General features: G+C 37.5%; 1 protein-coding gene across 1 annotated transcript; it reads left to right on the forward strand.

Annotated features, from left to right (window-relative positions):
- Nucleotides 1-10: 10 nt before the first annotated feature.
- Nucleotides 11-25,894, forward strand: stxbp2 (syntaxin binding protein 2). The gene is made up of 19 exons (XM_052139110.1): nucleotides 11-93; nucleotides 11,039-11,088; nucleotides 11,185-11,266; nucleotides 11,414-11,490; nucleotides 12,547-12,622; nucleotides 13,268-13,371; nucleotides 14,943-15,097; nucleotides 15,227-15,311; nucleotides 17,095-17,225; nucleotides 17,867-17,974; nucleotides 18,052-18,109; nucleotides 18,489-18,554; nucleotides 18,642-18,722; nucleotides 20,985-21,126; nucleotides 21,242-21,348; nucleotides 21,922-22,020; nucleotides 22,111-22,196; nucleotides 24,035-24,195; nucleotides 24,740-25,894. The coding sequence occupies exons 1-19, from the start codon at nucleotides 57-59 to the stop codon at nucleotides 24,817-24,819; spliced, it is 1,785 nt and encodes a 594-aa protein (XP_051995070.1). The 5' UTR covers nucleotides 11-56; the 3' UTR covers nucleotides 24,820-25,894.
- The last annotated feature ends 148 nt before the right edge of the window (nucleotides 25,895-26,042 follow it).

Genomic DNA, 26,042 nt, shown 5'->3' on the forward strand with positions numbered 1-26,042 from the left:
CCATTATCTCTGCCTTCACAGCCCTGCTGGAAATCTGTCAACAGGGAAGTGTCAAGATGGCCCCGAGTGGACTAAAAGCGGTCGTAAATGACAGTAAGTGACATTTAATCTCCAAATATGACCTTTAATATTTTTACTGTAGATATATTTAAATGTTAGGAGCATATAAGTTGATAATGATAGCTGGAAGTGCATCTATAAGATGGCAACAGGTGGACAGTGAGTGCTCGATATGTCATGCTGGAAACTTCCGTATGAAGCTGCTCAACTCTTTATACTAACACTTTAACTCTCATTCACTGCAACTTCAAAACACGTTTACTCTTCAGAAATGCCATCTATTTAAATCGAGAGGGTTGTCTTATATTTTTATACTGCATGAATTTTCTTATAGGAAATGTCTTAATTTTCTTTAATGTCTTAAACTTTTGAGACAACGGCATCATAACACACATATTTCTAATGTGGTATTATTACTATTGTGTCATGATTGGCTGCTTTTCCAATATATGTGTTGCTCTTTCATTTTTAATTCATCCAAATGTGATAATTAACAGTAATTGCATTTGGATAAGAAATAATCTTCACTGTTTACAGGCTCTCAAATGAAAATAAACACGGTTTTAGTGTCAATCACCTATTTAATCATTTATTTATTTTTACAATGATAATCTATAATATTTGTTCAAGTCAGTAAAGAGCAACAAGCCAGTCATTTCTTATTCTGGTATTTCACAGTCATTCTTTCTGAAGCAAATTTAAAAGAAACAGACAAACTGTTTTAGGTAGTTGTGAAAAATGTTGTATAGTGAGGATGCTTTCAGAAATAATACCATGAATACTTATTTATTTGCCAATTAAATACATACAAAGTGCAGTATACTTATAAATAAATCAATATTATCACCCTATGCATTTAAAACAGTTTATTAAAGTTGTTGGCAGATAGGTTGTTCCAAGCATTGTGGAGAACTTGCCACAGTTTAATGCATTTAAGCTGTTTCAATTTCTTTTGTATGTATGTGTGTGTGTATACATACAGAATCAGAAAAAGCTTTATTGCCAAGTACATTATTTACGCATACAAGGAATATGTTTTGGTGGTGTAGGCGCGTGTCACACATTCTCTAAATATAAGAAAGTTAAGAGAAACAAGTATTAAAATATAAGCAATATAAATATATCCACACAGTATATATTAAAAGTAAGAATAAAAATAAAAGAGAGCAGTACAGCAGAGTAAGTACAGTGGCTTGTAGAGCCAGAGGTGGAGTGTGGAGAGTGTCAGGGTGGGTACCGGGCCTTGTTGATAAGGCTAGTGGCGGATGGGAAGAAACTGTTCTTGTGGCATGAGGTTTTTGTCCTGATGGACCTCAGCCTTCTGCCAGTGGTGAGTGTCTCAAAGAGATTGTGGCCGGGGTGGGAGAGATCAGCCACAATATTTCCAGCACGCTTCAGGGTCCTGGAGGCGTACAGGTCCTGGAGCAGCGGCAGATTGCAGCCAATCACCTTCTCTGCAGACCGGATGACACGCCGCAGTCTGCCCTTGTCCTTAGCAGTAGTAGCAGCATACCAGATAGTGATGGAGGATGTGAGGATGGACTCGTGATGGCTGTGTAGAAGTGCTAATGGTCTGTGAGTCGGAGACGTGTTTCCCCAGCTTCACATGCTGCTTCCTGTCAGACTGGAAGTCAGTGATCCACCTGCAGGTGGAGTCAGGCACACTTAGCTGGGAGAGCTTCTCCTGGGCAGAAATCCACAAACAGGATCCTGGTGTAGGTTCCTGCGGAGTCCAGGTGCTGGAGGATGTAGTGGAGGGCCAAGTTGACTGCATCGTCTACAGACCTGTTGGCTCTGAATGCAAACTGCAGGGGGTCCAGGAGGGGGTCAGTGATGTCTTTGAGGTGTGAAAGCACAAGGCGATCAAAGGACTTAACCACAGAGGTCAGGGTGACGGGTCTGAATCCGTTAAGTCCTGTGGTCCTTGACTTCTTGGGAACAGGGATGATAGTTGAGGACTTGAAGCAGGCTGGCATGTGGCATGTCTCCAGTGAGGTGTTGAAAATATCTCTGAACACTGGAGACAGCTGATCAGCGCAGTGCTTCAAGCTAGATGGGGAGACAGCATCTGGTCCAGCAGCTTTCCTGGGGTTCTGTCTCCTGAAGAGTTTGTTGACATCCCTCTCATGGATGGAAAGAGTCGTCACTGAGGTGGGTGGACGGGGGTACCTTTAAGGTGGGCATTGGTGGGGGTGCCCAGGCCCCTGCTGAGGTGGGGGAGGTGGTGGTGATGCACTGTATCTGGAACTGTTGTAAGGTGTCGTGGGAGATGGTTTCAGGACTGTCCATTTGTTGGGAGGTGTTGTGGGGAATGGTTACAGGACTGTTCCCTTTGTCTTTCAAAGCGGCAGTAGAACTCGTTCAGGTCGTTGGCTAGGCGTCGGTCGTTGATGGCCTGGGGGGCTTTAGGCTTGTAGTTGGTGATCTGCCTGAGCCCTTTCCAGACAGACGCAGAGTCGTTGGCTGAGAGCTGGTGTTGGAGCTTCTCAGAGTACTATCGTTTAGCCTCTTTCACCGCCTTGCTAAACTTGTACGTCTTTGTCCCTACTCCTGAAGGCCTCTTCCTTATCAAACCTTAACCTTCTGAGTTTCAAGTCAAGTCAAGTCAAGTGGTTTTTATTATCGTTTCAACCATATACAGTTAGTACAGTACACAGCAAAACGAGACAACGTTCCTCCAGGACCATGGTGCTACATAAAAACAACAAAGGACCAACATAGGACCACATGAGACTACACAACGAAATAAAATACCTATATAAACTACCTATATATACCTATATAAAGTGCACGTGCAAACATGTGCAAAAAGTACAGGACAGTACAACAAATTACTGACAATGAACAGGACAGTAGACAGTGCAGCGCCGACCAGTACTCAGTAGTGCAAAAAGATGACAGTTTCTAAAAATGTAAACATAACATACTATGAGATAGTGTTCTATGCACATAGCAGTTATTGAGGTAGCAGACAGTTATAAAGTGACATTCCTGACTGTGGTGAAACAGTGATCCAGAATGTTCTCCTCTCTGGTTGGGCATTTAATAAACTGTCTGAATTTAGGGAGTTCATGAGTGAGGTTTCCTTTGTTAAAGTCAGAGTTTGGCTGTAAACCACGGTTTGTCATTGTTGTAACTCACCCTGGTGCGTGATTGTACACAGCAGTCCTCACAGAAGCTGATATATGACGTCACAGCCTCTGTGTACTTATCCAGACTGTTTGTAGCAGTCCTGAACACGTCCCAGTCAGTAGAGTCAAAACACGTCTAGAGATCCTCCACCGCCTCACTGGTCCACTTTGATGTCCTCACTACAGGTTTGCAGAGCTTTATTTTCTGCCTGTACGCAGGAATCAGGTGGACCATGACGTGGTCAGAGTGTCCCAGTGCAGCATGGGGGACGGCATGATGAGCATTCCTGACTGTGGTGAAACAGTGATCCAGAATGTTCTCCTCTCTGGTTGGGCATTTAATAAACTGTCTGAATTTAGGGAGTTCATGAGTGAGGTTTCCTTTGTTAAAGTCACCAAGGACAATAACCGCTCCACAGTATCTGGTCGGCGAGCATGCGCTGTGCGACCTGCACGTTGGCCCGCTGCGAGATGTAAACACCGACCAGAATGAATGAAGTAAACTCACGGGGTGAATAAAAAGGCTTACAGTTTATGATGAAAGATTCCAGGTCAGGAGAACAGTGCTGCTGGATCACTGTCACATCGTTGCACCAACTACTGTTGATGTAAAAACAGATTCCTCCACCATTAGTTTTGCCGGAAAGTTGTGTGTCTCTGTCCGCTCTGTAAATTTGGAAGCCTGCCAGCTGCAGCGCAGAGTCTGGTATTAATCCACAAAGCCACGTCTCCGTGAAGCAGTTAAAAGTTAGATGAAGAAAAGTCCCTGTTTTTCCCCAACAGCAGTTGTAATTCCTCCAGTTTGTTGGGCAGTGAACGCACGTTAGAGAGAAATATCCCCAGCAACGGTGTGTGTAATCCTCGCTGGCGAAGACGCACAAGCACACCAGCCCGTTTCCCTCTCCTTCGACGTTCCACTGCGTGAGCAAAGGTGAGCGAACCTGTGACCAGAATGTCCAAAATTTCCAATGTAGGGAGAAGAAATTTAGGAAATAAGTCATCTGGTGTTGTTCCCCTGATGTTCACGAGCTCATCTCTGGTGAAGGAGCTCCAGGTACAGTTGCAAAAAACAGAGTTAAAACACAAAACCAAACAACGGTCTCACACACACACACACACCGATGCAGAGCGGGTGATTCTCACGAAATCCAGATTTAGAAGGTGTCCAGCATCAGAATTTTTAAAATGCCCTTAAAGCCAATTTTCTTTTTGCACATATAAGATTAAGGTCTGAACTTACTATAACCATTATTTTTACAAGATTTAAAAAAATATTTCCTATATAATTATTTACATTTTTAGATGAAGTCCATAAAAAATTATCATTACTGCAACATGACATTACATTAAATATATGGTTAAAAATGTGTATTTTTGGCTAATGTTAAAGTAGACTCTTATTACTCGTGCTCAAAGCTATGTAAAACTCTGGAGAGATTACTTTTTCATATTTATAATTTTTTGTAATTTCCTTATTTTCTCTCATTACCGAAACATACATGATGATTTACAATTTCTTTTATTTAATTGTTTTACTAAAAGATAACATACACATTTGTTATGTAGCAGACCTTAAATAAGTAGTGTTGTGTAATATGTATATACATTTTAAAACAAAATATGATTATCTAATTATTACTTAATTTGTAAAAAAGATACATGTTACGTGTAATGAAAATGCCATTTCGGTAATGAGAATCAATGTTTCGAAATGAGATTTAGCTCACACATTAACTGTTAACAAAGGGGTTTGATGCCTAACCCTATTTTACATATTTAAAACGCATACAATTTTTTAAATAATATTTATTTCATGAACAGTTTCATTTTCTCATTTATCGTAATCATCACAGTACCATGCCTTGTGTTAACAAGTGTTGTGTATATAAGTTACAATGTTATGCTCATAAAGAATCATGTCATGTAGCCTACACTGTAGTACTAACAAATATACAACCATTAGTATAAATATTATCATTCTAGTATAACATATAATCAGGTGTTCATGAGAACTTTTTCAATGTAACATATTATCATGTGGTCCTGAGAAACATTTAAATGTAACAGCATCATGTGCTCTTGTAAAAAGATTTTAGTTTAGCTAAAACACTTTGATCCTGACATTCAACCACACAACCTTTTTCTGAGAATAATTTCATGTGAAGAACTTGAATATCAGCAACTCGATTTATGAGTTGGTCAAACAACTAAAACAAACAACTGGAATGACTGCTTTGTACTAGAGATGCACCGATCGACCGGCCAGGGACCGGAATTAGCCGATTTTCCGCATGCTCGGCCCGGACCGGTAACCGGCTGGTCAGCCTCACGTCTTACCGATTCCAAGCTGGTCCGTTTTGTTGCCAGCGGCGCAGTTCTTCCATCCAGCTGTTGTTAAATTTACATGTATATTTTGTTTTTTCACCGGAGCACCAGCTGATTCTTCTCCTCCCATCTACCAGTGATGTTTGATTTAACATCCCGCGTCTACTGCCTGCGCAGATATCAACAGTGCAAATGGGTTGTAGGTTGCCAGATTGTGGTCATGGCAACTGGACCACCTTGGAATAATATATTGATGTGATTATTCATATAACGTGGTTTGGGCCATACAAATTACGGGAGTTTTTTTGGGAGAAATAACAAAACGGGAGACTCCCGGGAAAAACGGGAGTATTGACAGGTATGCAAGCCATTCCTGAAGCAGTGCTCTGTTTTACAACTGATATTTGTACATCTAACGTAAGTTGAGCGTATTGGACACTTCAGTTTTTCAGATCTTTGGAATTGTTTTGTTAGACGAGTAATAAAGAGAAAAAGGTCCATTTATAAAAATAGTGGAAAATGACATCTGTTATATAAAGCAACTCATTTGCAGTTAATTGTTATTTCTACCTCTTTCTAGTCACAGAGCACTTTATTTTGAGAGTTGTTTAAGTGAGAGAAGATCCTGTAACTTAGTGCAATTTGGGGGAAATTGTAATGTTTAATAATTTATTTTATTATGAAAATAAAATTTAGCATTGAAGCAAGGTAGATTTTGTTTGTATATGTGGTCAATAATAGTTCTTGGAAAGAAAATCGGAAAAAAATCGGTATCGGCAGGTCACACTTGCAAAAAATCGGAAATCAAAATCGGCCAAGAAAATTGCAATCGGTGCATCTCTACTTTGTACCAATCACGTTTTCCCCCAACTGTAACTCATTCATGAGCATTTTTTATGTTTTGCCCATATGTCAGGTAAAATGCAGAAATGTCTAGCAGAGGAGGTGACATTTCTGCAAGGTTTACGCAATTTGTTCAAGAGGTGTTTAAGGCAAATATCAAGTTATATTGAAATGAGCAAGAGTTATAGTGCATGTCCCTCCTTCATAAGTCTGTTTCTCATTACCGAAACATTGAGTATCTCCACCGCAACAGGCTTTCAATTGTTGCGGTGAATGATAATGGTGTTATGGAGGATGAGCTGACCTTAAACATTCTTGCTAACTGTGGAAGCTAAATGAGGGTTAGCTAAACTTTCTCTCTCTTTTTATATTTAGACCATAATGGGGTATATAGTAATCAAAAAATTAAAACAGCAACATTTTTTAAAACTTCACAAACTCATGTTTCAGTAATGAGAACTAAAAAGTTGTGTAGGTACTATGACCAACAAAATTTTAACTTTTATTTGGAGTGAAAAAATAAGAACTGCTTACCTGGTAGCCATCTTGAGTGTCACAGTCAATTAGGTCCTTTCCAACTAAATTTCTTGAAAATGTTAGTTCCTTGAGGACTTAACAATGATTGAAAATTGTTGCGGAGGATGAGAAAATTGGTCTTGGACACATTTATATTCCTTATTATTGTCACTACATTTACCAATGATCAACAAATACCACGTTTCTTTACTGTAAATGTTTATAGTATAACCTGCACTGAAGCTTTTTATTTTTTATATTTTTTAATTATAAATATTTCCATCTCAAAGAACACAAATCCAGTCATGGACACGTTGCGGTAATGAAAAATTTCCCCTTAAATGTGGAAAAAACAACAAAATTGGTATTTATGATGTCATTTGAAATCATGTGCAAAATAGTAAATGAAGAGATGTTTATAACTGTATCCTTCTTATTTTGATAGCATTTACTTTTATCATCAAAATGTTTCATGACACCTCATATGTCTAATTTCGCGAGAATCACCGTCTGTGGCGCCATCTTGCAGTATCTCATACATACATATATGCATATACAGTGGTGGCCAAATGTTTGGAATAATGTACAGATTTTGCTCTTATAGAAAGAAATTGGTACTTTTATTCACCAAAGTGGCATTCAACTGATCACAATGTATATTAAGGACATTATTAATGTGACAAATTACTATTACAATTTGAAAAATTTTTTTTTCAGAACTTCTTAAACTACTTCAAAGATTTCTCATCAAAAAAATCCTCCACATGCAGCAATGACCGCTTTACAGATCAATAGATTTAAATATTTAATCGAATGAATAACTTGACATGCCGATTAATTAATCGCATATATCATTATTTGCTGAGAAAGACCTCCAAATAAAGATAATTCAATATAAATGATACATAATAATTCAGGTAATCAATTGAAATATATTGAATTATTGTGGCAGATGACAAAAATTTAATTTACGGGTGGAACACGTCCCCACCACTTTTTGAAAAAGCTTTCATCAGGTAAGTGTCAAATGCAGAAGAAACACCTCCAGTTCTTGAGCAGGAGTTTCCATTTTGTTCGTGTATGCTATAAGTGGTGATCCAGCGATGGAGTTTGTTATTTTTAATTTTATAATGAATTCTTGTTCCGGCTGTTATCAGTGGCGATTTTCTCTTGTGCATCCGAAGGCGCACTCTACTCTCTCCGCTGTTCTGCAGCCCGCACTCCTTTCCAGTTAAATCGCAAAACTATTTGTAAGCATATGTGTATAAATTTGTCTTAAAATATGGTTTGATCGTTATCTTAGTTACAATAATGAACAAACACAATCTATTTGAACTAATAACACAGGCAACACAAATTATTGTATTGTGCTTATTGTACATATTGAATGCATCAATATGTACATTCACAGTGTTGGTTGAAAAAGTATGTGAACCACTTGGCTAATGATGAAAAGCCATTTAGAGTCAGGAGTTGGCAAACTTGGCATCCAAATAATGAAACCTGATTGGAGGTGTGGGTTAGAGCTAGGGCTGGGACGGTTACCGCATTACCGCAATACTGCGGTCACGTGACTCCAACCGCGGGTCTGAGCTTGTCACCGTCGTCACCGCAAAAAAACAAAAACAAAAAAAACATTGGCCTGCACATGTGTGCACGTTGTGTCTAATGACATGGATTCGTTGTGTCTAATGACATGGATTCATTGATTCTAATGATATGGATTATGTCTAATGATATTAGCCTACATGGATTCAAGGTTTTCTAAACAAAACGTATCAAAATATGGAGCAAATCCGACCTTTCGCGAGTTGGGGAGCGCAATGTTCCATGACACATAATAACATTCCATTTGTATTAGAGATGCGCGGATGGGCTATTATTATTTAATCCGCAACCGCATCACAAAACTCATCTGTCCGCACCAACGTTTTTTGATAAATTTTCAAAACCGCATCCGCGGCGCTGACTGTTTTAAGGTCTCTGATCCAATGTAATGTATTTAATGCGGTTTACCGCTATACCGCGGGAATATCTTGCTTTTCAACCGCGGTTAGAAAAAATCCATACCGCCCCAGCCCTAGCTAGAGCTACTTTGACTTATAAAAAGCACTCCAACATCTACTGATGTGGATCATGTTTAGCAATAAGAGATCTCGGAAGACCTACAAACAAGAATTGTTGTTTTGCATGAAACTGGAAAGGGTTACAAAATTATCTTGGAGAGCTTACATAGTCATCTGTCTACAGTTAGACAAATTGTCTATAAATGGACCCTAGAACCCTAGAGTGACAGCTAAATACTTGAAGGAATCATTGATAGTGGTTAACATGTTCATGGGTCTATTATATGAAAAACATTAAACAGGCATTTTGTCCATGGCAGGACACCACGAAGGAAGCCTCTGCTTTCCAACAAAAACATTGCTGAGCTCCTGAAATTTGCCAAAGACCAGCTTGACACTCCTCAATGCTACTGGAAAAAAGGCTTTATGTACTGATGAAACTAAGGTTGAATTGTTTGGGAAAAACACGCAACACTACATATGGCATAAAATGTTCACCGCATACCAACATGAAAATATCATCCCTACGTTGGAGGGAGCATCATGATTTGGGGCTGCTTTGCTGCTTCGCGTCTGGATTGCTTGCCATCATTGAGGGAAAAATGAATTCCCAAGTTTATCAAGATATCCTGCAGGATAATATCAGGGTGGCTGTGTGCCAGCTGAAGCTTAGTAAAAGTTGGGTGATGCAGGAGGACAATGACCTTAAACATTGAAGTAAATCAACTATAGAATGGCTTAAAAAAAAGAAGAAGAAATTTCCACCTTTTGAAGTTGCCCAGTCAGAGCCAGACCACAACCCAATAGAGATGCTGTGGAATGACATCAAGAGAGCCATTTACACCAGACATACTAAGGCAGAGGTGGGCAATTATTTTGGTACAGGGGCCACATCGAGGCTTTAAGTAGTGCATAGGGGGCCACATTGTAGCTACTCCTTTTGAAAAACAATGTTCCACATTGATTTAGATCTTGTATCTTTTTAGCCCAGAAACAGTTGTGTTCATAGGGTTTGCAACCCTGAGCATGTTAAATGCTTGTGGAGGTGCATTAGGTCCCAATGCGAAATAACTGAGATATCCAATGAAAAAAAATGCTTTTAGTTTAAATGAGCCACGGGCCAGATTACCATGCGGATGGCCGGATTCGCCCCGCGGATCGTAAATTGCCCATGTCTGTCCTAAGGATATGGCTGAGCTGAAGCAGTTTTGTAAGGAAAAATTGTCAAATTCCTTCTGAACGTTTTGCGGGTCTAATCTGCAGCTACTGGAAATGTTTGTTTGAGGTTATTGCTGCCAAAGGAAGATCGACCAGTTATTAAATCCAAGGGTTCAATTACTTTTTCCACAGCACTGTGAATGTTTAATGAGATGTGTTCAAATGAGGCATGAAAGATTATAATTGTTTGTGTGTTGTTCGCTTAAGCACAATGTTTGTCTGTACTTGTAACTTTAAGATGAGATAACATTTTATGACCAATTAATGCAGAAAACCAGCTAATTCCCGAGGGTTCACATATTTTTTCTTGCAACTATACATCTACTGATGTACAGATGTAGTTTTCATTCATTAAATTAATACATTATTTTAGGGCGGATTAGAACCCGGAACTCCTAATACGAGAGGCGAAATCTTTTTCATGAGACCCATCAGTCCTTCTGGCTATAATGTTACTGATTCACATATTTACCCACTGACTAACAGCTTATGTGGTATCAGCTCTTATTCTATTGCTTCGCTGCTTGTGAGGTCTGTTGAGGTGCGCACAACTGCCTCCTTCTGACACGACTCTTAAAAACGGATGTATTTCAAGCTTGAAATGGAAAATACTTACCTCCCTTATGGATTTTACGTACAGGTCAGGACTCGGGAGGCATGTGTTAATTGTGTTATTTTTTTATGCATTATTTGTTATATATTATTGCAATTAATTATATAAATCTAAATATTTTATATGTTACAAGAACTCTTCAATAATAATCATTTTAAATAATATTAATATATTACTCTATCATGTTTGTGATGTATTAAATACTACAGCTGATGTTGATTTTCTCGAACCATGCTAAATTCTTTATCCAATTTCTGTTTCTGTAGAAATTCTCAATGGTGTCATCAAGAGTGTGAAGAAAGATGGTGAATGGAAGGTAATATGTGTGTGGTCGATTGCAGTCTAGCAGTATTTTGTATATATATTTTAAATAATTTGCCTGAATGACTCTTTACTTAATTTGGTTGTGTAGGTGCTCATTGTTGATCACATGAGTATGCGGATTCTGTCTTCATGCTGTAAAATGTCAGACATAATGGCGGAGGGTGTTACAAGTGAGTTCATACTTTCTCGTTGACCATTCAGTGAGTTTCATGATGATTTGGTTTGAAGTGTCTGTTCTTTTTGCTTTACTGTTGTTTCCCCATGTACCACTATGAATTATGAAAACAAGATGTGAACTTTCCTGTATTTCTTAACAGTTGTGGAAGACATTAACAAGCGGAGGGAGCCGATACCTAGTCTGGAGGCCATTTACCTCATCTCCCCTGTGCCAAAGGTAAAAGCTCTACTCACACACATCTCACAATTGCGCAACTTTATGAAGCTTTAACATGATGCCGAATGTTATTATGAATTTCTTCCTTGAAACTCTCACGTTTCCAAGTTGGTTGGAAGAGGTTAATGAAATGTTTTTTTTTCAACTGTTTTTTCATCCCCTTTTCTCTTTAATTTGGTATGCCCAATTCCCAATGCGCTCTTCAGTCCTCATGGTGGCGTAGTGACTCGCCTAAATCCGGGTGGTGGAGGACAAATCTCATTTGCCTCTGCATCGAAGATGTCAATACTCGCATCGTGTGAAGGCCCATGCTATTCTCTGCGGCATCCACGCACAACTCACCACGTGCCCCACCGAGAGCGAGAACAAAACATTATAGAGACCTCGAGGAGGTTACCCCATATGTCTCTACCCTCCCTAGCAACCAGTTCAATCTGGTTGCTTAGGAGACCTGGCTGGAGTCACTCAGCACACCCTGGATTCGAACTTGCGACTCCAGGTGTGGTAGTCAGCGTCAATACTCGCTGAGCTGCCCAGGTCCCCAGTTTTTCAATGTTAAGTCAAAGCTTGATATGCAGAGACAACTATAAGTAAACCAACACTGTGGCTCTGTGGTACTGTCAAAACATTGCTCTTTTTCTTTGAGCATGAAGACCACCCAGACATAGCAACACTTTCTAGGTTTTCATCCAAGTTGCGAATATTATTTATGCGAAAAAACAATAATATTGGTATATGTGTTTTCATCATCAGTTTATGTGCATTTCTTCTTATTGAATAAAAAATGTATCCACCTCAAGCAAGCATACACATTTTGGAGATTTTTTTGTATCTTGGTGTTTCTATCCTGCAATTTTTTGTGATATGCTGAAATTCGTGAGTGGATGGAAAGTCTGTTTGTATCGACCAATAGAACATGGGGGACATTTCTGGAATTTGTTTAAAAGCAATCATTACTTCTGCAATTTGTTGATGCTAGTGAAGCAGAAAGCTCACTTCAGCTTTAAAGCAATGTTTACTTTACCTGTCTAACTTTTTGTTTATATTTTTGTACAGTCAATTCAGTCCCTAACTGGTGATTTCAAAGAGTCAGCCTTCACATATAAAGCAGCACATATCTTCTTCACTGACAGTAAGACAATTCATTATATTATTTGCTTTTGATGTTTTGTTTTTTGCTTCTGGGAATTCACTAAAATGTATCGCAATAGTGTAATATCATCTGATAGGATCTGCGCTGTTTACTAAATAAAGTATGCAAATCAGATAATGGTGCAAACATATTCCACAAAAAATCCAGAACATTGTCTTATAAGGTTTTATCCTCTTTTAAAGTTGGATCGCAGGTGTTATGTGAATAAAAAGGTTTTGAAATGAAATAAATAGAAGGAGACCGATATATCGGTTTACCGATTAATCGGTGCTGATTGCTTTTTTTGGAACTATCGGTTATCAGCAAAATCTTTGCAGATAGTTTTTCCATACTTTCAAAATAAGAGTCCTCTGTGTTTTGTGCTTATTTGTACTTAAAAGCCCAACATATAATGCACCACATCTTATTTTTTCTGGTTATAATTGGAATTTTGTTTTAACAAAAAAACTGTATGTGGAACTTTATTCATTTTGGACACTAATAGAATGAGAATAAGAAATGTTTTTGGATGCTATAAATTGATTTCAAAAACTATCGGTCAACCTCTATATATAATACAGCACGCTACAGTGGTTTTTATTTATGCACTTGATAAACTGTCCATCTGTATTTACTCTATTTCAGCTTGTCCAGATGGGCTTTTTGCCGAGCTCGGGAGGTCAAGGGTTGCCAAGCTCATCAAATCTCTGAAGGAAATTAATGTTGCTTTCATTCCATATGAATCTCAGGTGTGTGGCCTCTAAAGGCTCCTCTCAATAACTAAACCTGTACTGTACTCCAGCATTAAAAGTGTCTGCAAATCTCCTCTTTCAGAACAAGCACTTTAATGTTTAAAGTTACACTATGTAACTTGTGGCCCTCTAGCGGTTGAAGCATAAAACGGCAAGATACTTGCAGAGAAACATTTTCCGTGAGTTGTGATAATGAACTGCTTTTCTGACTGATAAATCTCATAGTTTGAGTGAGGGCTTGGGAGATTACCTGCAGAGCGGAGTCATGACGAGCTATTTTCATTATCAGTATAGCAGGTAAACAACAGTAGAAAATTTCACTTTGCTGCTGTCCTGACTCCTGAAACCGCGACTGATTTGACTGACCAGCTGTCGCACTTCCTGCTTCTCACGACGCAGCTGGACCTTTTTTCTCAGTTTACGGATATGATGTAAACACGTAAGGAGGAATGACATATGCCTGCGATTTCGTGCCAAATCTGACCCGACAGCTCAAATTCCCTAAAAATAAAAATTATTATTTTAGGCTTACTGTAGTGAATCGGGGTAAGACGAGGACATGATTTTGAACATGTATTTTCATGTACTCAATAATAAACTTTTTGTTCATTGTAACCAAAAAAATCGTACATAGTGCAGCTTAATTGTGATCTAATGTTTTATTGACATGTAATAGTTCTTATACAGAAATCCCTATGGCGGGAAACAATTATTATACTATTATGTATATGATAATTGAAGATCCATTTCTCTTCATTATAATCTGTAATTTCTATCATTGACAATTGAATATGAGGAGGACTCAAATGCAAACAAACACGGAAATGTTCTCGGCTGTTTGGGTTTGAGATGCTTAAATATGGGACAAACTGCATCCCGTATGGATTTAATTAGGAATGCAATTATGTTCCCTTAAATAAGGTTTGCAACCCTAGTTGTATTGGATTGGGATGAAGTCAGAACTAAGCATTTTCATGACAATTAAAAATGATAAATTAGACTGAAATAGAACCTTTTAAGTGCATGTACACATACTTAGTGTCACAAAAGTGCAAATCACACTCATTCAGTGCAATTCCATTAAAGGTGAAGAGTGCAATATCTGCCACTAGTGTTAAAGACATTACATACTTCCACCCAAATATGAAAATGGTCCACCCAAATATGAAAATTCTGTCATGATTTACTCTCGATGACATTCTTCCGTGGAACATCACAGGATACGTTTAGCGGAATGTCTGAGATTCTCTTTGCTATAATATGAAAGTGGTTAGTGACCAGGGGCTGTCAAGCTCCAAAAAGGACAATAAAAGCACCAATGACTTCCAAGACTTCCGAAGCTGTGTGATAGCTTTGTGTGAGGATCAAACTGAAATTTAAGTCATTATACACAAACCTTGATGGCCATGGTGTTCATCATTCACTTGCATTGTATGGAAAAGAGTAGCTTGGACATTCTGCTATAAAAAAGAAAAGGTGAAGTTGAGTAAACGATGACAGAATTTTTATTTTTGGCTGAACAATCCCTTTAATGATCCCTCGATTTTGATGTTTTTACTCAAACGCAGGTGTTTTCTTTGGACAACCCCAGCTCCTTTCACACTTTCTATAGCCCAGCTCAGACTATTCTAGATGAAAGGACCAGGATGATGGAGGCCATGGCTGAGCAGATCGCCACACTCTGTGACACACTGAAGGAGTATCCAGCCATCCGCTACCGCAAGTACGGAACACAACTTCATTCACTATTATTTCCTTTAAGATTCTAGTAAAACTGGTGTAATTTGATTTGTTTGAACACAGATTGAAGTGTACATGAACTTTAACAGCAAACCAAATGTGTTTCTCTAAGGGGCCCAAAAGAGAATTTCACCCTGGCAGAGATGGTGATGGACCGTCTGAATGCACACAAGGCAGACAATCCCAGTATGGGAGAGGTGAGGTGTAGGAATATTTACTGTGATGTGTTCCTGAGTCTCTAAAACAAAATGCACACTACAGGACTGAAGCTTGTTCCCCTTTGATGTTTTAAATCTGCCATTAGACAAAATGCCCTACATAGCATCCAACTTGCAGTGCCTACCCATCCTACTGTGCATAATTGCTTCTCACAGATGCAATGACACATGCAAACTGGGCTCAGTCTTGTTTGAAATCTGGTCAGTCAGAGATGATATGTGTCCACTGTTTGTGTAAAGTGGGAACCATTAAAAAAATCAGATTTTTGCAAATGGGTTTCAATCTGAATATCAGATTCAGATTGCATTTCAAGTGGTATTTAGTCCTTTGGGACACAATGTCATACAAAATCACATAGTGACTACAACTTTGTCTGAATTGACATCGTACTGACATTTAACTGATTTAGACATACAAGATATTTACTGAAGTGTCAACAAACTTGCAAAATGCTAAATGGAATTCTGTCTGAAAGATCAGTTTTGAAAAAGAAAAATACATTTGGTTCAGTCTGAACAAAGCCTAATATAGTAAACATCATTGCACTGAATATCTGACACCAGATACAGCTTTTCACATGAATGCCTTCACACTTTCCATGTCATCTTTATAAGTGACACTTCTTGACTGCTGTACCATTTCTTATGCTGTCTTCTAGACTCTTTCTCTCTCTCTGTTTTTCCTGTGCTCGTCTCTCAGCTGATATTTCTGAGTGTCAGGTGGGTGTTGGATGCAAAACTTGTTCTTTCTTTGTGCTTTGCTGCTTTTGTTCTTTTCTCATATTTTAAAGTTGTAGCCTCACATTTGTTTCTCTTTGATCCTGCTTTTACTTCCTGAGATTTCAGCGTGCTATGCAGTTAAAAACAGGCCAGCTTTTCGGTCTAGATTTCATAAGATGTTTGGCTTTTTACCTCAATAAACTGAAAGCACGTAAAGTACATGACAAAAAGAAACGTCTATTTTGTGCATTTCACTGGAACGTTATTTTCAGCATCTAAAAATTACATTCGCTAAGCACCAAATGCGATTTAAGAATTGGTTTTGGCGAGTAAAATGGAGGGACTTGTCAGGTTGCTGATAACTTTTTAGGTATTGAAACCTGAAATGGTTTACATCACAATTTAATAAATGATTGTCCAACTTGTTTAGGTTGTAAAAAGGATGACAAAAAACATATTCTTGGTATTAAACCATCAAAACTAACATTTGTGTACCATAACCACAATAGATTTTTACATTTTTGGGAATGTGACATTTTACTGAGAGACTGGCTTATGAATATACACCGATCAGCCACAACATTAAAACCACCTGCCTAATATTTTGTAGGTCCCCCTCTTGCCATCAAAACATCGCCAACCCACATCTAAGATCAGCATTCTGAGATGATATTCTTCTCACCACAATTGAACCAAGCGGTTATCTGAGTTACCGTAGACTTTATTAGTTAATTATGAGCAAATTTTTTATTTTTGTGTGAACTATCCATTTATATACATCTTCATTCATACACCATTGACAAGTGTGTCAATTGTCCATTAAAAATGGAGACAATTCTGAGGGAGAGTGATCATTTACAAATATATGTACAAGATATTGGCTGTAAAAGTTACAGGTTTAGGATGGTCAGAAAGATAATTAGACAAGCGTATACAGCAAGTGGTCTGGCATGTAGTGTATGACATTAAAACTCCTCTAACACACTGATACATTCCCGTGGTTGAATTGCAGTTGAATAGCTTTAGTGATTTTGACTGACAGGGCACGGACAAAGCTCGCTCTCAGCTGCTGATTGTGGACCGTGGATGTGACCCCATCTCTCCTCTCCTGCATGAGCTGAGCTTTCAGGCTATGGTCTATGATCTTCTAGACGTCCAGCAAGACATTTACAGGTGCATGATACTTTGCTTTTCTATAGGCACCTACAAGTTCCATTACAAACTGAAGGATACATTTCCATGCCATGTTCATGCTAAAAATGACCAGTGGTATACAGTGTCCCCAAAAATTATTTAGACTTTAAGCCACACTAAAATGTATAAATGTTATTGCATTATAACATTATATCTAGCAAAATAGCATTTATTTTAAAGAAATATAGCACAAACACACTTTTGGAGCAAAAATGAGGTCTGTTGTTGATAAAAAAAAATGCATAGATTGTTCAAAATTGGCAAAAAATATTTGAGTATGTTGAGGAACATTGTTAATGTGATAATGACGTCTGAAGGACATGAATGAAGGATATTTTGTTACCTAACATGGTGAAATTAATAATTTTGTGTGGCTTAAGTCAGGGGCGTCGGACTGGGGGGGTAAAGGGTACCGAGTACGAAGGGCCCGAGGCAGGGGGGGCCCCTTAGAAGTCAGTTTTCTATACATACATATTTGGTACGGGGGCCCAGCAAGATGGTTTGTACCCAGGGCCCAAAATTTGGTGCTACGCCCCTGGCTTAAGTGTCCAAAAGTATCTTAAGTACAAGCAAAGCACTGTATATTATTGTTGCCGTTACTCTTTGAATATTTTTGACAGGTACCAGACGGCAGGGATTGGAGAGGCTAGAGAGAAGGAAGTGTTGCTGGATGAGGATGATGAGCTGTGGGTGCAGCTTCGGCACATGCACATCGCAGATGTTACCAAGTAAGAGCAGCTCAGTTATTCTCTTTCTTTCACCTGCCTGATGTGCTTTTGTGCTGATAACTTCCGTTGTGTTTCAGGAAGGTGACGGAGCTCCTGCGCACCTTCTGTGAGAGTAAGAGAATGAACACAGACAAGGTACACACAGCGTTCTTTAGCCACTTTCCATTAATAGGGTACAAACTGGTGTCTTATTACTTTTTTAAAGCAATAAAGGCATGAATGCTTGTTCTCTAAAGAGAGAACCTTTAGATATTTTAGATTAAACAATAATCTAACATAAATTTTGTGGTGTATTATTGTACTGGTGTAATGAATATGTCAAAATTAGAAAAAACAAACAAACAAAAAAACACATTAATAAATGCTGTTAAAATATGTTGATAATGGTTAGTTCATGATGCCTAATGCATAATGTTAAGGAACACAACCTATTTGTAAAGTATTGTCAGTTTGACTTAAAGTCCTATTTTCTTCACCATTCATACTAAAGTGCCATTAATATTTCATCCATCAGGCCAACATCAAAGATCTTTCACAAATGCTGAAGAAGATGCCACAATATCAGAAAGAACTGAGCCTGGTATGAGTTTTCCAATCAAACACCCTTTTTTCATGTCGTTTCATTTATTTTGAATCCTGATGACAGAAATGTTTGTGTTCTTGACAGTACTCCACTCATCTGAACCTGGCTGATGCTTGCATGAAGAAGTTTAAGAATACATTAGACAAACTCTGTGAGGTGGAGCAGGTCAGTGATTTGACACTTTCTCATTTTGAAGCAGATTAGAAAACTCCTGGAGCACCTTAATAACTTTCTGCCTTGTCATTATTATTTGAAAAGCAGTAGTAAATGATGTTATGAATTTAGTGTGTAGAGTTAGTGATATATGTTTATGTAATACATTTTGTGAGGCGATATTTAAACATCAAGCATATGTTCTTATGATAAACATCTTTAATAGACTGTTGATACACTTTATGGATACATTTCAGAGGGTCCTTACTATGGATAATCTTCTTATTGTAAAATTATGTAACGGCTTGTGGGCTGAACTTTGAGCTTTTGCAGTAAAATAATGTACAGGAAATCATTGCGTAATCTTTGAAAGTATCAACCACATTGCTGGACATTGTGCATTACTAAACAGAAATCCCCCTGTTTTATGTATAGCAGATGGACGGTTTTAACTGTCTGCTCAGAATGTCCACTTAGTCCATCTCTCTGTGTTTGAGATGTTATGAGCAGCTGGTTAATGACTCAAAATGAGTGCGGCTGATGCAGCTCTTTTCATACCATGTACGTAACAGTTGGTGCTCTGCTAATGCATAACTCTCATTCATTTTGTTGGATCTACATTTCTATGTCTAGTAACTTTAGTTATTATTTTATGTATTTGTTATGTAAATATCTACTTTGACATGTGCCTCCATATGATACCTGCGAAGTTCTGGCTGTATTAGTCAAACGTTGTAATTTTTACATACCATTAATGTTGTGAATATGTTTACAATTTTATTTTTATGTCATTATATATCTAACTGAAAGATTTGAGGAATTTGCAGAAATATGTTACATTTTAAGCAGGCGGATCAAATGTAATATCTCATCTCTAGTAACTTCATTCTTTTGGCCAAATCATTACTGAATAACATTTTGAAATTTAGTTTTTAAATTCCATTTTAGTTGAAATGCTAAAAAGTGCCACATATATGGTCACAAGTTTCAAAGTCTGGAGGCAAACAAATGGATCCACATATGTTTCAATGCATGGTTTCTGGTTACCCATCTGATAGTCTTCCAGGGTTCCCACAGTCATGGAAAACCTGAAAATGTCGTAAAATTTTATCATTGTGTTTTCCAGTCCTGGAAAATTAATGGAAATTAATATAATCTGAATCATGGAAAGTTTTATAGTGAATATACACATGCAGTACTTACAAATTAGGAGAAATAAAGTTATGCTCTACTCTAAAATAATTCATCAGCTACATATTGCTCATGTTTAGAGTAAAAGAGTGTGAGAGAAATTGGTTCAAAAGTCTGAATGATCCATTAGCGAATCAGTCTGAATAGATTGCAACAGTCTGGTTCCGGAAGTAAAAATCCCATAATTTTTTTCCAAAGACAAGTTGATTATGATTTTCAACGATAACTTCTACACCTTCAAAAACAGACCTACCATGAGTTCCGAGGTTGTTCTTCGATGGTATATGCTTCTATTGAAGCTGTCCGTCTGCATTATTTCAACTTCATTGTTTAAAAATCATGTTTGATTGCAGCTTTCATGGTAAACAATTATATTACCCATGGTACAGCAGAGAACCGTGGCCAACCAAGCCTCGGAGCAACCGCGTGCTCATGACGCACAGTGAGTGACTAAATGTAGTCTGTCTCTTCACCCTCAAACTACTTATCTATTTGTACATATAATAATATTTATCAGTAAACTTAAAATATATTGTTTCAGTACTTGTAATTGACAACCTAAAATCAATAGTTTTATATATTTCTATCATTTTATTATTTGATCACGGCATTCGCAATGGTTCATGGTATTGTAGTTCGTGCCGTTGTGAAAGATAGTAAGTGCACAGTCTTGTACCATTATCTTTGTCCAATTTTCTAATATTTTTTGCTTCAAATCAACTTTTGTAATATTGTGATTCACCTCAGACTTGGTTGGTTCGGTTCATGGCTGAGAACTCTTTTGTGAAAAGTCTATGGAAAAAATGAATGGGGAAATATACTTCCAGAAACCAATGCATTTTGACAGGAAAATAATTATGTAGTATATAGTGTCAAATATCAGCACTTTCAAAATCTGTGATTAAACACGATTAACCACAAAAATCATGTGATTAACATTTTGTTAATCAATTGACTTATTATCCTATATCGTTTGACTGGGTCACAGAGTGTTGCAATATAACTGCTATAGATATCGAATGGAAGAAGGATCCTATCACTATTGAAACATAATTTTACCTGATTTTAACATTCTCTCTGTAGGACTTGGCAATGGGGGCAGACGCGGAGGGGGAGACACTCAAAGATGCCATGAAAAGTATTGTCCCTGTGCTTCTTAACACTGAGATTCAACCCTTTGACAAAATCCGCATTATACTGCTCTACATTTTACATAAGAAAAAGGGTAATATCTCTCTCTCTTTGATTATGATTTCATATTAGACTGATGTTGTATATGCATATTTACAATAAACTCAGCAAATGTAAAGTCTCAATCATGACTTCTGCCGTACACGCAGGCATTGGTGAAGAGAATCTCACGAAACTCATCCAGCATGCCAACGTGCAGCAGGACAGGAACATCATCACCAACCTGCAGCACCTGGGCGTCCCCATCATCACTGGGGTAAGAGGATAGCCTTTGATATCAGAGTATAGATATGGGGGTGGGGTGCTAAATTGATTTAAACATGAATGGAACTGACAAAAGTGCTGAGTCATATATTGAATATCCACAATATATTAATTTTAAGATCATGTCATTAGATTTGTTTCATGATCCCACCTTGTCTTGCAATAAGATTTTTAAATGGCGTGATATTTAAGAACCTTTATATATTTTGAATCTTCAATAGCAAAAATGGTGTTAGAGTTCAAGAGTCAAAAGAGGTCATTGAAGTACTTCAAAGCTCTGATTTAACTATTTGTTTGCAGCATAACTCCTCAACTCCAAACATGCTTACAGAAGTCTCTGCATGGGATTGCTTTTTATGTTTTTACTCCAATATATATAAAAATGGCTGTTTATTAATATTGCATGTATTGTTAGATTAGTATATTCCCTGTGTTCATTTATTAAAAAACAATGTGGAAACTTTCTTTTATGATTTTAACTAGAGTTTTGACTGTGTTTCCATTCTTACAGTAAACATTTTAAATAGGCTACGATGGCTGTTTGATTAAGTTCTTATTTTTTTAGGGTGCTAATGCTGGTAAGACATTGCCTGATAGGAAAGAACGTACAGAATCCACATATCAGCTCTCCAGATGGACCCCCATCCTTAAAGATGTGATGGAGGTCAGGAAATGCTGCTCTTTAGGTTTATAGTCATACAAGAATGATGATTGTAATAATAGTATTCTCATTTAAATTCCCCCTGCTGTGCAGAATATAATTGATGACAAGTGTGACAGAAAGCAGTGGCCGTTCCTGTCTGACCCCGCCCCCATCACCACCACAGATACGACAGTCAGGTACCTTCACTTCTTACAGCATGACAGATTATGTTTAAAAAAGGGATTACCTAGCCAGTGATAGAATAGATTAATTACACACGATAATTCATCTTTTGTATCTCAGTAACAAAATACCTTTAGGCTGGATAATCAACTGAAATGACTTTTGCTATTGACATTTGTGATATTGTAGATTAATATAATTCAGCTGTCGTTTGAACGTTGTTTTAAAAATAGGCCTAGATTGCTTTCATGTTTTACAAGTGTGATTTCTGAGAAATTTTTATTTCCATTGCCATTTCATTCATTTGTCACATTGGGGAACCTCTGATGGCGAATGTCCCACCCACATTCTGAGGTTTTTTTAGTTGCTAATTCTTGGTAATATGTGGTTAGTTAAACCTTGCACGCAATTACTAAATCCAATCCTAAAGCGCTGCATTATTTTAACCCTGGGTTTTTTTCCATTTAATTTTAATAAATAGATGATTGAATTATAGTAGTAACATTCCGTTTCAATTTGACTTCATAAATGGCACATTATAATTTAAAATAGTATTGTTGATAACCCATTACATTTCTCTGTCACACTGTTTCATGCCAACCCTGTTTTCTTCTAAATGTTTAAAATATGCACAAAAATCATTGCACCACACCACATTATTCACAGCGAATATTCTTCTGGTTTGTGCAAAAGCAATTTTGTGTGTGTGTGTGTGTGTGTGTGTGTGTGTGTGTGTGTGCGCGCACGTGTTTGCATGTGTGTGTGCGCGTGAGTGCGTGCGTGTGCAAAATTGATCACTATATTTTTTTCCCCATAACAAGAGAACTATTTAGCTTGATGAAGCCAATATGTTACATTCACACATTTTTTCAGAAATACATTGACCCCACACAGATAGAACACTATCTCTATTTCACTATTCATTGACAGTGAAATAATTATATTTTAATTCCAATAAAATCTGCATTTAGGTAGGATTGGATTTTTTTTATATATTCTATATAACCTATTAAAATATGATTGATGAACATATGAAATTAATTTGCTGTAGGGCTGTCAATCAATTAATATTTTTAATCAAATTAATTTCCTATGCCAATTAACCACATACATTATATAAATATTTGCTGAGAAAGGCTCCAAATAATAAAGTCATATAATATAATAATAAAAATAATATAATATAATATAATAAATAATTCAGACAATTCAGAGACATTATGTTATTGTGGTCACGGAGTCATTTACTATTACAAAAAGTGGAAGCCCATATATTGTATATTTTATTTTCATATCATTGAACATAAGCCTACCACTGGTCTACTGTTCGAGGTAGACAGGGCTGTTCTGTTGTCTGTCTGTGTTATTTTTTGGGTCCATGTGCACAGCTATATCCTTCTGTGGGAGAAGGATATAGCTGCAGGCAGAGCTCCAAAAAGGGGTGGGAACTCCAAACCGTTGGAAAAGATATAGTGAACCCTAACCTAAACCTTTCCCTAACCGTCAGTGGAAGTGACTCCCCCTTTTGGAGTTGACACAACCCCCTTTATGTAGTAACCCCACCCTCTTTTGGGGGTACCTACTTGAACTGTAGTCGTGTTTCACTGGTTTTCTGCGTCAAGTTAAATGCAGTTTGAAACTTGAATTAATGCATATCAAGAACTTGCATTCAGAGTTGTGCTCTTTCAATTTGTCTTTGAACTAAAGAACGCATCCAGCTATTCTCTTTTTGTGCTGCTTGCTCTTGTTAATGTGTTTTTTTTGTGTGGCTTGTAAAATTGGGGTTGTACATAATGAGTCATTTAATTACGTAGACTGTGTGGTCTTACAGTCCTCTTGTATCCTACCACAGCAGTGCACGGTTTGGACACTGGCACAAGAACAAGTCTGCCACAGAGTACCGCAGCGGCCCTCGCCTCATCATCTTTGTGATTGGCGGCATGACTCACTCTGAGATGCGCTGTGCTTATGAGGTGACCCGTGCCACCGAGGGCAAATGGGAGGTTCTGATTGGTGAGACTAGATGGCTTACACTCTTATTAATGAATAATAAAGGGGTGCACGATATATTTTGTATCAACCATTTTGGTTATTTATCATTATCTACCAATATTTTTTGTCAGATGGTGAATATTTAATTGTGGACTCTCGTTCCCACTGATTCAAGATGAGTTAAAACTTTGCTGTAATTTAGAACCAATTTAAAAGGAACGCGCTAGTCAATAATCTGAATTATTGTTCATTTATTACTTCATTTTTCCATCTACGCATTAGCCAAAGTTTAAAATGTCATACTGTGTCCTACACACAGTTCAAACTGTGATTTAATGTTCTGTCTATCCAAGTACTATAAATATTCATAGTTGGTCATTTTTTGTTCTCATTCGAATAGAATAACTTTTAGTATACAAAATAATATAGATCTGTACAACATATAAATAATTATTGATTTGTTTGTATTGGTTATTTAATATCAATGCATCACTTATATGTTACATATTTGAATTCCCATGCAGATTCTTTGGTTTGCAATATCAAATATCTTTTTCTTCTGCAGGGTCGTCTCACATTCTAACTCCAACCGACTTCCTGAATGACCTGAAGAAGTTGGACCAGCCTACGTCAGCTGAGCAGTGAACCACCCAAAAGATTCCTTCTAATGGGTTCTGATTTTATGAAATTACCAGTAAAAAGACACATTTTAGATCAAATCACAAGGAACTAGCTTACTGACTATTTGCTGTCTTTTAAAGTAGTTATTTTAATTACCTAACTTAAACTGGTGGCATATATATATGTGGGTTTGTGTGTGTGTGAGTGTGTGAGTGTGTGAGTGTGTGAGTGTGTGAGTGAGTGTGTGAGTGAGTGTGTGAGTGAGTGTGTGAGTGAGTGTGTGAGTGAGTGTGTGAGTGAGTGTGTGAGTGAGTGTGTGAGTGTGTGAGTGTGTGAGTGTGTGAGTGTGTGAGTGTGTGAGTGTGTGAGTGAGTGTGTGAGTGTGTGAGTGTGTGAGTGTGTGAGTGAGTGAGTGTGTGAGTGAGTGTGTGAGTGAGTGTGTGAGTGAGTGTGTGAGTGTGTGAGTGAGTGTGTGAGTGAGTGTGTGAGTGAGTGTGTGAGTGAGTGAGTGTGTGAGTGAGTGAGTGAGTGAGTGAGTGAGAGTGTATATATATATATATATATATTTTTTTTTTTCATGCTGTTGTTTACTGCTACTTAATTTAAATGAAGAAAGAAAATATATGTGAGAATGCTATCATTTGAAACCATGTTCCCAAAGCCTCATATTTGTGCAAATATCTTGCCTTAACCTGTATAAATGTTAGTACTTGTAAGATCTGATTTTCAGATATGCACATTGTAATAATTGATCACACTGGAGACATGCTGTTTCGACTACCTTGTTTATTATTGAGGTATTATCATGCTACTACCTTCAGCTGGAAAGCTTCAGCAGACTTTTGTAACTTATAACCAAAAAACATTTGCAACATAGATTTGCATTTGCAATTTCCAGTTATTTTTTTTTTTTTTGCCTCTTTTGGTGAAGGCATGAAATAATTCATCTCAGATTTTATTTTTATGCTCTAAATTGTGCACTTTTCTATTCTACTGTTACGTTATGGGTGTGTTTCACTGGGTCTTTTTGGTTGTTGTCTCGTTGTTAACAATTCTAAATAAACTTTGCATATACATCAATTTGACACATTTCTGTATTGTTACAGATCTAAAATGAGATAATGGTTGTCTGATTAATGGCATGATTGGATAATTAAAATATATTATGGTTTTAATATACAGTGGCCCCAAAAATAATTTTTACACTCTTAAATATGTTTTTTTAATTATTTTGCATCAGAAAGTTG

This window comes from Xyrauchen texanus, chromosome 12 (assembly GCF_025860055.1).
Source record: "Xyrauchen texanus isolate HMW12.3.18 chromosome 12, RBS_HiC_50CHRs, whole genome shotgun sequence".
NCBI lineage: Eukaryota > Metazoa > Chordata > Actinopteri > Cypriniformes > Catostomidae > Xyrauchen > Xyrauchen texanus.